We start from the raw sequence: 14,862 nt of genomic DNA, 5'->3' as shown, positions 1-14,862 counted from the left end.
TGAGGAAGCACTGCTTGTGAGATGCGCATTCTATTTAAATGTGAGAATCATCTGGGAGAGGAAAACTAAGGTTTAAATAAGGACCACTCTTGTCCAGCAGAATTAGAGCTGTGAATTAGAGCTGGAGAGACATTTGTCACTGTCATTTTCTTTTATTCTGAATACTTATATCCATAACAAGCAACCTGGGACAAATGGAGGAGAAGATCTGCATGGTTGTTTTAAATATCCATTGGTTACAGTTTAACTGTAAGAGATGCTACAGTAAAATGTAGTTAGGGTTGACAAATATGACTTTCATGTTTGTAATAGAAAACATAAAACCATATGAGGTATAGCAGTAGGGCAAAATATGGTAGATAGTGGAAAAGAATGTTTTATAAGTAAAATCAGTATCTGATATTCTTAGTTGACAATGCTATCCATGAAAATATTTTGGCAGATTTGTATTTGCTGCCTTAATGACAGAAACATGTACTAGCTGTGTGATTTTTATTTTTTTAATTTCCATTTTGGTGGAACAAAATTATTTTATGTGAGAACATCATTTTTCTCCAAACTTTAATGGTGGGTTGAGTGTAATAGAGCATATAGAAAAACATAGTGGTAATTTTTTTTCTTTTTTTTTTTGTGATGAAAGGAAAGTGCAAAACTAATAAATGCATGAATATTTAGTTAGAATGAGTTAGGACAAAATCATCAGCCTTGTTGCTTCTGAACAGAGACATAATGTGACCAGAAGAAAAAAATACAGAGACTGAGGCACAAAATGAATGGACAGTAATATTCCAGCCATCATCATTGGAGATGTACAGTCAGAAGAGTGAATTGACTGCATTCTATTTTTGTTTAATTTGAAGGAAATGAGCTCTCATCCTAGGCAATGGATACTGAAATATTAATTTACTTGATAGGGAAAATATTAGTAATCAAAATGATGTCAATGGCTTAAAAGAGAAAACAGAAAAGAGTTGCCATGTTTGCTGGCTACATGTATTTGGAGGGGTGAGAAATTATTTTCTCAGGAGATGTTTCCACAAAACACGAGGCACTGATAGGAGAGCTAGCACTAAAAACCAAAAGAACTGTTTCTAGAATCTTTCAGTACTAGTGTTATTTTTGTTTAATATGGTGTACCTCTGCTTTAATACTGGAAACTTGTAAAATAATGGTACACATTCGTACATTAGGAATGTGAGTGCAGTTTGTGCAACCCGGTTTTAGGTGTAAGTTTTCAAGCTTTAAAAAAAATATATCAAAACCTAATTCCTTTATGGTTAAGCATAAACAAGGAGAGTAAACCACCTCATTTCCACTGAGAAGTATTTACACGCATCTTGAGTGTGTATGTATTTACTTTTATGTAGTTAATCTAGATATCTAATTATTATGTAAATACAACCCAAAATATCTTCATGAGCTTCTCAGCTTTTCACAGTTCACTTTAATGAAATTTAAGAGAAGTAGTGAAGTTGTGTTAGGTTTCTGGTTACTTAAATGCATAGGACCATAACTGGACAGCAGAGTGGAGTCAGGCACAAGACTGTTTTGGGTATTCATAAGAAAATAACTTAATTAGTTATGCAGGAAGTGCAACTTTGTTTTTTAAATTTAATATTGATCTTTTAAAAATAAATAGTTTACTTTAGCAGCTCTTTTGAATTAGCAGCAGTGGAGGAGTTATTCACTTGAAATGTATTGTTTTCTGTTGGAGTTATGCCAGACAATCCTGAATTGACCAAATAAAGACATCCTGAAGGTAGCAGTTTGTAAACCTTGACAATAAGCTTTTTCAGATGCTTTAAAAAATTATGAAATCTTGTAAGAAATGCTAGTTTTCTGAAAATGGTGGAGCAGTTTGCCTGGCTTCTTAAAACACTTTTTTAAAATATAGGAGAAACTTTTGCATATTGTTCTTATATTCAAGGAGAGAGAGAATTAAAAAATAGAAAAGGAGGGGGGAAAAAAAAGAAAAGCATGCTGCCTCTCTGTCTATTTTATCCATTGTCTTTTTCATTCTAAGTGACACTCAGGTTAATAATATAGTGTTTGCTTATATTTTCCTTGTGTGCTTCTGAGAATATTTATGTAAGAGGTAAATTCATTTTTTTCTCTAATTATATTATTTTAGAGTTTTTTGTAGGTAAGCCAGTAAGTATACATTCACACATTTATTTGCTTTAACTTCTTTGGATAATTTTTGTAATATACATGCATTCCGTAGTACCAGAAGAAGAATGTAGTAATTTCCAGCTGAGTTCTTTATGTTTAGTCTGGCTTGAATATTCAGATTAGGCAGTGAATAAACATTGTTTCAACATAAAATTCTGTTGCTGTTAAAAAGCCAGTAAATATACTAGTGTGAATATAAGACCCAGGCATGCTTTTTCTCTTGGAAAAACAAGAAAGCAATGGTAATTCCTAATATGAATTTCTAATAAGTAGAAGGGGTAATGAAGACAGATGCTTTACTATTTTATGCATTTTATAATTCAATAGCTTGCAACAATTGCTACTTCTTATTATGGTCGTCATTTCACATCTTTGTTGATGAGACTTGCGAGAAATTGAGTACAGTTATGTTATAAGCAATGAATGAGAATTAGTTTGAAGTGTATAAAATTACATTTGTTTTTGTTAACAGTTGGAGCTGAAAATGGACAAGAAGCAATTGAAAGCGGAGCTGTTTTTCTCTTTAAGACATTTCACGGGAAAGAATGTGTTGGTCATGATGAGACAAAGGCTATCAAGCAGATGTTTGGGCCATTTCCATCATCATCTGCTACTGCAGCTTGTAATGCCACATGTCGGATTGCTTCTCACTTCACTGAAGAACAGCTTACAGCCCTCATACAGATGGCTGAGGAGCAAAATGGTGATAACAGAGTGTTCTTTGGTAAAAATATAGTGTTTTCATTTGACATGCATGATTTGGATCACTCTGAGGAGCTGCCTGTAAATGGTGAGGCTGATGCTCAAAGAATTATAAGCTTAGATTATAAGAAATTTCTGAATAATCAGCTGGATCATCTAAAGAACTGCTGTGATGAGAAGTCTGATCTCAAGTCTTTGGAAAAAGTAGATGATTCTTTTTTATGGTCTGAAGTTGGAAAATATCTGAATGAATCTCAGGGTGGTACCCCTGGAGGACCAACTACGGAAGATCTCTGCTGTACTTTGTATGAGATGCTTGCTTCTCCCAAGAGCGGTGATGAACTTCAAAATGAGGTACAGTAGAGTATTATCTATACCATATCTATTTGAATGTTGCACATATTCCAGATTATTTTATATTAGATTATGCCAATATGCACATTACTGAAGTGTTATCTATGCTTGCTTTGTCTCTAGAAAAATTTAATGGCAGCAATCTCAATCCACCAGACAGATGGTGAAAACAGCATGTGTTTTTTTGAATAGTCACATTTTTTCCTCATAAAATACAGTCTATTTTTTTGCTGACCTTTCCTGTACTTTCTAAGCAATTGCTCTTTTAAACTACCATATAAAAGCATGAGAACTTGCAAATCTGCACCAAAGAAAACTTTTTTGGGAAGTTTTCAGAGCCTTCTTGTTGCTAGAAGTGAAAGGAAGTAGATGATGTGGTGGTGGATTGCATAGGTGGTGCTAATATTTTCTTTGATAAGAAAGTAGGGAGGATTTATCACAAGAAGAGCAGGGAGAACTTGACGGACAGAGCACAGATTCTGGGAGGCTGCAGCTGAAGTATAAGCATAGTGGTTGAAAGGGAAGGATGTTTAAAGACTAGCAAACAGGCTTTGAAGATGTGTACAGGAAAGATGAATGTATGGAAGGAGAACACTATTTTTGAATAGGATTGGGAAAGAATTCCTGCTATCTTCCAACTGCTTCTGTCAAATTTTCTATCTTAGTGATGTTGCAGGAATTATGATTTAATAATAGAAAAGGTGCTCTTTGTTATTGTATATGTAGCTTTTTGAAGCTTATTTAGCAGGGCTTCGCTTCTTTTCTTTGCCTTTCCAGAAAGGAAAAAATAGTCTCACTTGATTGTCTGAAATCTGTACCTTGTGTTGGATTTTTAAGAATATTTAGTAATAAAGATATATATTTTCTCCCCATTCTGCTCTCCCATCTCACCTGTACCTTTCTGAAACTTTGTTTTTCCTTGTTGTGAGTACAAACATGGTTAACATGCTGCCTTGCCTTGTAACACCTCATTAATTCATTGCTCACTGCATGGTTTGGGGATGGTACATGTGAGGAGACATCAGACTGATTCAAAACTGATCACTTTTTTAAAGGGTAGTTGGCATTTCTATTGTGCTGTCTGTAAAAGCAGGAACTTAAAGTTTCTTACGGACATCAGATTTTTCCTTCACATGGGAATTTATTTTATTACAGCAGTGTTGCTGGTGGCAGCATTATAATCAGATGGTGCTCTCAAACCTGAAGATAATCCATTTCTAGAGCTAGGTCATAGATCCGTCATATGAGATGGTACATTTGATCATGCATACTGAAAATCTTATATTAATCAAGGTGTTAAATACATTCTCAAGTCTCTAGGCTCTATAAAGTACATTTTTACTTATAAACGAAGAAGAAAGAACCACTCATGCGAAAATATAATTACTTGTAAATACAAATTCAGATTGGTAACATACAGTTGCATATTTTAAAACAGGTTCCTTGTCTGTTTTTCTGTTTAGAAAGGTTACATATAGCCTGTTTGTTGCTAAAGAGGAACGTACTGGTGGTGAGGATATTGGGGAATTGAATCTCTAGGAAAATTTTATTTGATCTTGAAGTTTAAGAATTAAGAAGCTGAGCATTTTTAGTTTATTTCAAGGAGTGACATACTGTTTTTGTAGTGTATGGACAGATACACCTGTATTTGTTTTATCTACGTAATGAACTCTACAAGGAATTGAAATCAGCTTCTGTCTCTGGCACTGCACAGCTTTCAGTTCTAGTGATTGGGGATGTACAAGTAATACCTTGTTCTTTGTACTCCCTATTAAAGAAGACTCCACGCTTCCTTTGGAGCAGTTTGTTTATTTGGCATCACTGGCAACTGTTAGAGGAAAATTGATTATTGTACTTGAAATAACTTTTGCTTTTCACTGGGGACACAGCCTTGTGAAACTAAATGACAGATACTAGAATGTGCTATTCTCTTTGTGTGTCAGATCCTGTTGATGAGTATGAAATGGTAATGATGTGATAACAAGAACATTATTTAAAAATAGGAAGAGCTCACAAGTAGCTATATAGTTTAGCCCAATAACTGTCGATGATTTTATTTATTTAGTTATTAATCAAAGAAAGTATGCAGGGCATTTCTTATACTCTGTTTCTACTCTTGGGAATGAAAGCTTGAGGCATCTGAGAGCATTTCAGTATTCATGTCCCTAACTCCTCCAGAATAACTGGGAAGAAGTTTGAGTTGTTCAGTACCACTTTGGTTATGCTCTCATATTCTCAGAGGCTACATCCCTTTTTCCTTGAACTCTTGTCATAATTTATCTACAAACTATTTCTGAATGGTAGACTGGAGATGTCTGTCTCTATTTTTACAGAAACTCACAGATATATTATCCGTTTATGATAACAAAACAGAGAGAAATATCCTATAAAGATGAAATTACTAGAGAAAAATCCCTTAGTGGAGTCCAAGTCATGTGAAGATCTAGTTTATATTGCAAAAATATAAAAATCTGTCCAGTTTATTTATCTCAAGGTAAGGAAAGAATTTGCACAAATAGGAAACATTAATGTCACTGATTGTATTAGATTAGATATTATTTTCCAGACAAAATTTTAAAAGCTCTATAAGTGACTGGATCAACACTGGGCTATGATGTGAAAAAGGAGAACAGTAAAGAAGAAAAAAAAAAAAAAAAAAAAAAAAAAAAAAAAAAAAAAAGTTCATTTGCATGGTGTTCACTGTTTGGGCTTCTCTGGTTTGCTTTATGGCTGTGACTATCTTTGGCTCTGTGCATTAAATGGTAATGCCTATATGTATGGAAAAATACGTATCACAACCTGAACAGGCAACTAACCCATGAGAAAGGACTCATGTTAGCTTATGAATGCAAGTAAACTTCCTCTAGCTTCTGCAACTAGTTAGAAGAAACTCGTTTGAGAGAAACTGCTCTGTAGCTGTAAATAAGTATCCTTGCTTTCTGTGAATGACCTTTCTTATCCTGATTCATGATACTTTATTGTCTGCTGCTATTATACATACATAAATATGTGTCCATGATACTAAGGGGTGATTGCAGGCATCTTGCTATCAGCTGGGGGAAAAACCCCAGGGTAGACAGTAATACTAGCTTACCATCCCCAGTAATGTTGGTGGGTGTTGAGTTGGTGGGTGGAGAGTGTGCTGGTTGTATCCAGTAATGTGCATTACCTCTCTGTTAAAAAGACGAGTATGTGCCTGCATTTTTTTGGCAGGGGATCAGTAAATCTTACACAGAAGCACTGATACTTTTGCATTAAAACATGTCTTTCAACTGTAGCTCCAGGACTTCCAATTAAATATAATCCAACCATATTGCAAAATCTCACAGTGGGGAAACAAACATTTCCTGTTATTTAATTTCTAAGAGTAATTCAGAGTTCATCATTCTGAAAACTGATAGTTGGCTTCTTCCTTGTCATCACCTGGTTCCTCAGGTGTTTATGACACTACAGTAAGAGACCGAAGATGGTTATGGGGAGTTTGGAGGTGCTGATGCCTTACTCCAAGGGTCAGAAACATTCACCTCAAAACAAAGTAGACCTGAAATCAGAAGTGTACAGGGTAGGGAATATGGATTTGATATGTTCAAAATAAAATAGTCAAGAGTTGGGCAGAATCTCTTCCTATATAGGGAAGAAATATGCCCCTATATAAAGCCATTCATTAATACGGTCATAATCAGAGCTAGGTGATTGTAACTTTAATATTAAAAATCAGTCTTCTTCATGCTTCTTTCAGAACAGAAGCTAATACATTATTTTACTGTTTTGTTAAAAATAGTGTTGTGTGTTAATTTTTCTTTCTTCCATTTTGGTGTTTCTGCTTCTCTGAATGGTTGATGTAGGAATAGGATTTAGACAGTTTTCCCCATTCTCTGGTACGTAAAGCTCTGTTTCTGAGATTTCTGCTTTTAACATGTTTTTAGTTGCATTAGTCACCAGTGGCAATATATTGATTTTTATTTTTCTGCTTGAGTTTATCTATGTTGTTTTGCCCTACTCTAATCTCATCATGAGTGTCTGCTAATATGCTTTGTGGATCTAACATGTAAATGCTCTTGGGATCAAAAGCAAGGGGAACTTAACTAATTTGTTCAATCAACCATCTGGTAGAAAGCTTCTCTGTGTCTGCCAGCAGCCTTTCTGATAGAGCAGAGAAGAGTGAAGGAGATTAAAGGCTATATAAAATTTCTCAGGATCTGGAAGGGAACTTTTCTGTCAGTGATACAATACTTAAGAGAAGGATTATGAATCAAAGGATGTGGAAAACTTTGTCCCAGCTTCTTTCTTCCAGAGTGCTCTGCAATCTTGTTGCATAAGTAGTTAAAGCAAACCCTTGTTATCTGGTATCTGGCTTTATTAAGGGCTGTTCCTGTGATAACTTTCCCTGTGCTGCAATTGTTCCTTTTTTTTAAACCATTAAATTGTTAAAAAATGACTATTAAAGAACTTTATATTTTCAACACAGCCTTTCCTTTCATTTATCCTCCAGGCAGTTCCTTGCCAACTTCTCATTATTGTATTAGTGCTTCATGAACTTAACAAGTACCCATGTGGAACACTGCATTATTTTAAAAGAAGTCCGGATGTGAGACAACTGTTATTTATTTACTTTCTAGATCAATGAAGTGTTAGACCAACTGATGTATCTCTAATAAGCTCATGCTGCATTTATGTAGTTTTCCATTTACGTGCATCTCTGGTATTTTTTTGAAAATCTTTCTTTTTTTTTTCCAAATCATATATGTACGTGTGTGTGTGTCTATATATATATTTATTTATTTATTCACAGTGTTGTTACTCTTGTATATGTATTTCTGAATTATAACTTCCTTTGTCAGTTTTTTGAAGATTTCTGAAAGATTATCCTGTACTCAGACTACAAGAACAGGGAACTTTCTGGTTTCTAGCTTTGATGTGCTCACTTTTATATCCATACTTCTTCCTTTTTAACTAGTTTATTCTTTAATGCAAAATCAAATTTTTTTTTCTTCAACTAGAGATGACCTGCAATTTTAAATTTCAATTAAAATTAATGAAAGTTTGGAAGTTAAGTCCTTGGAAGGGAGTAAGATTCAAAATTTCCTTTTTAAATGGGAAATTTGAGTTATGGTAAGAGGCGGTTAGTGAAGTCAGCAGGCCTGTGGAGAACAGAATGGTAAGCAGGCCCGGAGATTTTTAAAGCTAAAAATGCTTAAATTGTTCTCTGATGTGGGGATATGAGCCAATAACTAAAAGAAACATAGCAGGAGATGATAGGGTGCTTCCCCTCACCCATCCTTGTAATAATCTTTTAAGCTGTCTTTGCAATCTACTCAAACAAATCTAGTATAGCATCATCACTTCCTGGAAACTTGCACTGTTCCTTATGAATAGGAAATTTCCATATAAAGCTATTGTTAGGTGATGATTACTGTGTTAAAAAGAAAAAGGAAATAAGAAGATATTCACAACTACAGTTTCCTCAAATTAGGCAAACTTGGATGTAAATGTGTGTCTTTCCTTTTCCACTCTTGCTTCTCAGCATTAGCGCAGGGGGAAATGTCATTTTATTACTTAAGCTACTCCAATTGCTCAAACTACTCTTGATACTACGTAATGGAATTTTATGTCTTAAAAACTCTGTATTTCAGCCTGCAGTGGTGATTTTTTTTTTTTTTTTTTAATTTCTTCAGGTTTTAAGCTGAAGTACAGTGGACAAATCTTTCACTGTAGCTTGGAAATCTGAGGGCACATCATTCACGGTGAACTGTGACTGCTCAGTTTTGTTAATTCTGGTCAGGAAAAAAAAAAAGCGTAGTAGTCAATGGGTCATGTTTTTTTTTTCTCCTAGGAGCCCTTTAGTTACCACCATTTGTGGTTTTTTTTTTCTTTTTTTTTTTTTTTTGTGTGTGTGTGTGTGTGTAAAAACCTCTGTTTATGGTGTTTTGTTCATTTTTTCCTTTTTAATATTGGCTACCGAATGAATTTCTGATATGCACATTCATATTGTGTACTTCATTACTCTATAAAGTGATTTGTTGTGAAAGTAGATCAAATTTTTTAAAGTCCACTGGATAATCTTTGTTACTGTCTTTGCTGTATTCCTTCACAGTGTTGCAAGGAAAGGACATTTTGTGGAACTCTCTAAATTTCACCCTCAGCTATCATGACTTTTCAAAAAGTCCTGTAGTTCTTGAATTACTGTTGCTTCCTGTAGCTGGTGTGATCTCATCTTATTTGATCAAAGCTTCCTTCCTTGCCTCCCAAAGTTGAAGTTACAATTGAAAAGTAACTGTATATCACATTATAGTCTGACCATAACAAAGGGTGCTTTTGGAATGGCTTACATTAGCTGTTGCCCTTTATTTTGGAGAATACATCGTTGTTTGGTTTTGTTTTTTTTTTTATTGCTCTGCTTTGAGCAGTAAGATGAATAAGTAAAAACTGAAAGGTTAGAGTGGAGTCTGGTGTGAATATATTCTGGAATGAGTCCAGCAGAGTGACAGAGAGATGAAACACTGGAGTATCTGGTGCACGAGGAGGGCTCAAAGAGCTGGGGATAGTCAGTCTGGGGATGAGAACAGTGTCATTTGGTGTTGGGTAAAGAAATTGGAGCCAGGCTTTTCTCAAGCTGAGCGGTGCAGTTGATACACTGGAAGGAAGGGGAAACCATCGAGAGGGACCTAGACAGGCTGGAGAAGTGGGCCCATGAAAACCTAATGAGGTTCAGTAAGGCCAAGTGCAGGGTGCTGCATTTGAGCTGGGGTAATCCCAGGTATTTACACAAACTGGGGGAAGATCTCCTTCAGAGCAGTCCTGCGGAGAAAGACTTGGAGGTCCTGGTGGATGAAAAGCTGCACATGAGCCAGCAGTGCGCACTTGCAGCCTTGAAGGCCAACTGTGTTCTGGGCTGCATTAAGAAAGGGGTGGCCAGCAGGGAGAGGGAGGTGATTGTCCCCCTGTGCTCGGCTCTCGTGAGGCCCCATCTGGAGTACTGCGTCCAGGCCTGGGACCTCCACTACAGGAAGGACATGGAGCTCTCAGAGACCTCTAAGATCATCCAGTTCAAGTATATTCCTAATTTTGTATTAAGTCTTTTTGTTACTCCTGATTCAAAATGAAGTGTAAATTCTTTCTTAGCCTAATACATTTTTTTTGAAGCTCAGAAACTTCTGGTTTTGTAACAGATTCCTTGTTAGTAGAATTGCTTCTTAAATAAATGGAGCGAACCTTTGGAGTACTTATATTTTAACCTTATGAGTAATTTAATGAATTATAGTGTACAGGAAATAAATAATCCTTGTATTACAAGGATTTGCAATTACATTGTCAAGTGACCTTGATTTCAGATGTGTTAAATTGGCCTCCTAAACTAAGTATTTATAAATAATGGATGTTTGTTATTCAGGGAAATTACTCATTTTGTTTCCTGAAATAAACAGGAATTTGTAATGGTCATTTTTCTCTTATGAGAAAATTAATACAGTATTAATTTATAAGACCAAATTTCTAATATCCTTTAAAAGCCTATCATTATTTATATGAACATTTCAATTTCTTTTGGTGTGAAAGCTAAGACAGATGTAACATTGTGAAATTGCAATGAAATACAGTTCACCAAGAAAGCACGTTGTAGAGTTTAAAATGCAAACCAGCACTTACATATACTTACTATGTAAGTGATGGAAGTGCATATGTAGCTTCACACAAAATCACATTACTTGAGAATAAGACTAAGCCAGTGTACAGACTTTATTTCCTACTAGTGATTTAGTGTGCTTTTTGTCAGTAGGACACACTGCAGGCACTCTTCTCAGTATTTACTGATTTCTTGTCCACTCTGAAACACTTGCTTTCAAGTGCAGAAAGAATTTTAGCATTAATATTTTATAAGTAAAAGCTATACATTCTTGCTGTTAGTTTAAAAATAAAAAACAGTAAAGAAAAATAAGTAAACAGCTGATCTAAGAAAGATTCAATGGTTACTTCTGAGCCTGAGTTCAGGTAAATAATTCTCAGGTCTGTATTGCTCCCTGAGCAGTATGAATATGTAATTCATGTTAAGAGCTCTGACCTCTTCACAGTTCGCGTTATAATAGTGACCGTAAAGAATGCTATCTCATTTCATTTGTTATGGACTTGTGTGACATTTAAGGGCTGGTTTGGAGATCGCACTTCTGGCATGCTATGCAGGCTCCAAGAGAGATGCTTTAGAGAAAAATGCTGAGCAACAAGCTTGCACTCAGTATTTGGCTAATGCTTTTTATAGGCTTGGAGTGCAAGCAGAGTTTGATTTGCACACACTGTGTGGACATTCCCCTGGCTACAAACCTAGCTTCCCCATCAGAAAAATGCAAGTTGTGAATGTATACATGTGATTTTCTTTCCTTGTATTTTTGCCTTCAAAAAGCAATTCTTTAAGCAAACTATGAAGCATCAGCTTTTTGCTGCTTGCTGGAGTGAAACTGTCAGACTTCACAATGCTTGGCTCTTACAAATATCAAACATGAATGTTCTGCCACTGGAAAGCCACTTGTCAGAAGCTTGATGCTCTGAACTACTAGTGATTGCTTTGATGCTCCAAGTTCAAATTAACCAGGAACTACAGTGAGTGGGAAAGTGGCTGACTTGATTGTCCAAAGTGCAGGAAAGAGGAAAAGTGAATATATTTTGAAAACTGAGCAAAGCTTTAAAGTGATGAATGCCGATCATTTGAGGTAGTGTGATAGCAAACACAAAGCCTCAAGCATAAAATCCTAGCATCAATAAAATAACTTGGATGTTTGTTCTCCATTTGACACAATTTTGATTATATTACTTGTATTAGTATGTACTTAAGTTTTTATTCCTTCTTCCGAAGTGAATTCTAAAATGTTTGTATATGTACAGCTTCTATATTACATTCCAAGTCAGCAAAATAACACCAATACAAAATTTGGATTTCACTAATGTGTGTTTCTGTGTGCCTTGGGAAATCTTACCTTTGTGTTTTTATGAGACTTTCCCACAAAGGAATTTGTTATGTGAGTACAGACTCACCGGTTAACTCTCAACTGATTTTTAACTATTAACATAGTAAAATTCACTGGGTTAAACTATAGTCTTGAACAAATGATGCAGTGGATGTAGTAATAAATGCATAAGACTTTTAACAAAAAATTTCTTTTTGTTTGAAATAGAAAAGTGAGTTAGATTACAGCAATGATTTCTATGTTGTAATAACTTGGACTAAGCTAATTCTAGATAGAGCAGCTGAATACAGCTTTTTATGAGCTACCATATTCACTACTTCAGTTACTTATCTTAGGAGACAATAGATGTTCTGAAACACCTTTCAAACACGTGTGTGTATATGAATTTATAGTACACATAGTACTATCTTGTATTATTTAGCAATGTTTATTGAGGTTCAAAGCTTACTGAGATTAGGTTTGTGGAGACTACTTGTAGAAATGGCAGAAAAACAACTGAGGTTTTTTTAACGTAGCAGCCATTATAAAATCTTTTCTTGCTAAGGCTAAATTTAGGTTCATTAAAAAAAAAAATCACTGAAATTTGCTGAGTGAATGGATTTGCAGGAAGAATTTCTTTTTTCAGTGGCAGAATTTCCTGACATTGAAAGTAGCCAAATAAAATATCCTGACATGTCAGTTAGATTAACATTTTAAACAACACTGTAGATGCTGAAGACATAAAGGCATCCATGTTGTATAAGCTGAACATATGAAGAGATCTAGGTCTGTATGTTTGTATCTCATAGTAAGGAAATTAATTGTAAGCACTACCAGTCACTTTCAGTATTACAACTGTATTTCATTGCTGATCTGAGGTAGAGAATGTGTCAATAATAGGGCACCACCTGTTGGTAACGAGAACAGTTTTTATCAGATGAATTCAATGTTGTTACATAGAAGGTGCTAAAAAATAATTGGAAATGTGTTTTCAGGAGTGAGTAGTGTAGAACATAGCATGCGAAATAGAACTGAGGAAATGAAAAAAATAATTGCCAGTCTGGCTTGATGAAAAGGAGCAGCAATATAAACATATTTAGTGTGGGTGTAATGCATCAATGGACTGCGGCTTACAGGAAAAGGCACTCGGATGAAGGGGACAGCAGTAAACTGACAGCACAATACAAACGTTTTGTAAATACTGGTTGTTCTTACTAGTGAGGTGAGATCTCATCAAGAGTTTTAGTTAACTTTCAAATTATGTTGCTCTCATAGCTTTTGCAATAATAGCAATTTTCATTATTAACTAATGTGCATCGTCATCAACTCAGAACTATTAGGGCAATTGTGTGGCCTGTGTGAGATGGTCTTCAAATCCAAGACCGTAAAGTTTCATTATATTCTCAGTTAATGTTATGACCCATTTGATATTTGAAAATCGTTTTGTTAATGCACTGGCTTTTTAAATACTGCACAGACAGCTTCCAGATGCTATAAATTTTCTGCTCAATTTGGATATGGGAATTCAGTTGTCTGTGCGGGTTTTAAGCAAACGTTGAGAATCAGGAGTGATTATTTCAATAAATTTTCAATATTCATTTTTATGTAGGGCATAGCTAAGACTCCTCCTACTGCTTAGTAATGGAAATTGACCTGTCATGTAGTTTCTTCTATTCATGCTTATTTTTAATTGTTATTAAGCCATTTATCTTTTAATTTCATGTCCTCCCCACCCCCCATGTTGAAGTCTAAAGTGGTGGTTAAAATGTTACCTAAAAGCATTGATAGCTTGCTTATGTTGACTTCCAGAGATGTTCATCTTTTGCTCTTCAAGACTTCTTCAACCAGCCTTAATAGTGATTTTTACTAATCTACCAGTGACTATAAAGTAAGCTATTTATTTAGGAAATCTACTTAGGATTCTTTTGTGGCTGCTCACAAATGGCCATGAATCCCTACCTTCTATACAAGTTCAGAGTTTTGTTAGAAAATATGGATCAAATAATATCTAGTAATTTTTTCAAGTCCCTTTGCATTTGGAACATAGTAAAGAACAGGAATAAATAATAGAATGATTTTTTAATAACTTAGATTACTACTTTCTGTTACTACTGCTGCTGTCATCTCCTCTTTTGTCCTACAAGGCTGTGAGAGTTTTGCCTGAATTTTCACTGAGAACAACCTCAATTTCTTTTACTGCTGTGTTGCTTCCATTAACTGAAGTTAATTTGTTAGGTTTGTCATCTTAAAAACCATCACACAGAGGTTTAGTATAGGAATTTCTTTGCAAAGCAGAAAATAATCAAAATGCAAGCTGTCTTTCCTACAAAATATTTATTAATTAAAAATCAATAAAAGCACTAGTTCTGTTGTGAGATCACGCATCACATGTAAGTTTTGGATATTATACTTTGTTGAAGTAACTTAATCTGTATTTTCCTCACTGTACCATGACCCTACAGCAGTATCTTTTAATTTTGTCTGCACATGTACTTCTGCATCTGAGTTATTTTCAGATCAACCTGTCTCACAAAATGTATTTGCTTTTAAGCGTCAAAGTAGCTCTCTCTTTTGTTCAGTAAAAGGGCATTCTTGCCCTAACAAATTAGCGTATCACAAAATTTATTCCCTGTTCATAGAGAGCAGTACCCATTATGAGAAAGTACATGCATATATGGATCACCCCTGTGGTGTTTTATCT

General features: G+C 35.0%; 1 protein-coding gene across 3 annotated transcripts in view; it reads left to right on the top strand.

The window, feature by feature from the left end:
- Positions 1 to 14,862, top strand: part of ASCC3 (activating signal cointegrator 1 complex subunit 3) — a 258,462-nt gene that overhangs the window by 20,191 nt on the left and 223,409 nt on the right. For all 3 annotated transcript variants that reach the window (XM_042886807.1, XM_042886816.1, XM_042886824.1), the window contains exon 4: positions 2,645 to 3,228. In XM_042886807.1, the coding sequence (XP_042742741.1) occupies positions 2,645 to 3,228 (584 nt within the window). The remainder of the gene's footprint in view (positions 1 to 2,644; positions 3,229 to 14,862) is intronic.

This window comes from Lagopus leucura, unplaced genomic scaffold (genome assembly GCF_019238085.1).
Source record: "Lagopus leucura isolate 7727_CA_CO unplaced genomic scaffold, USGS_WTPT01 Super-Scaffold_73, whole genome shotgun sequence".
Lineage (NCBI taxonomy): Eukaryota > Metazoa > Chordata > Aves > Galliformes > Phasianidae > Lagopus > Lagopus leucura.
Note: the sequence above shows the minus strand (reverse complement) of the source record. Positions and strands in the feature narration are given on the sequence as shown.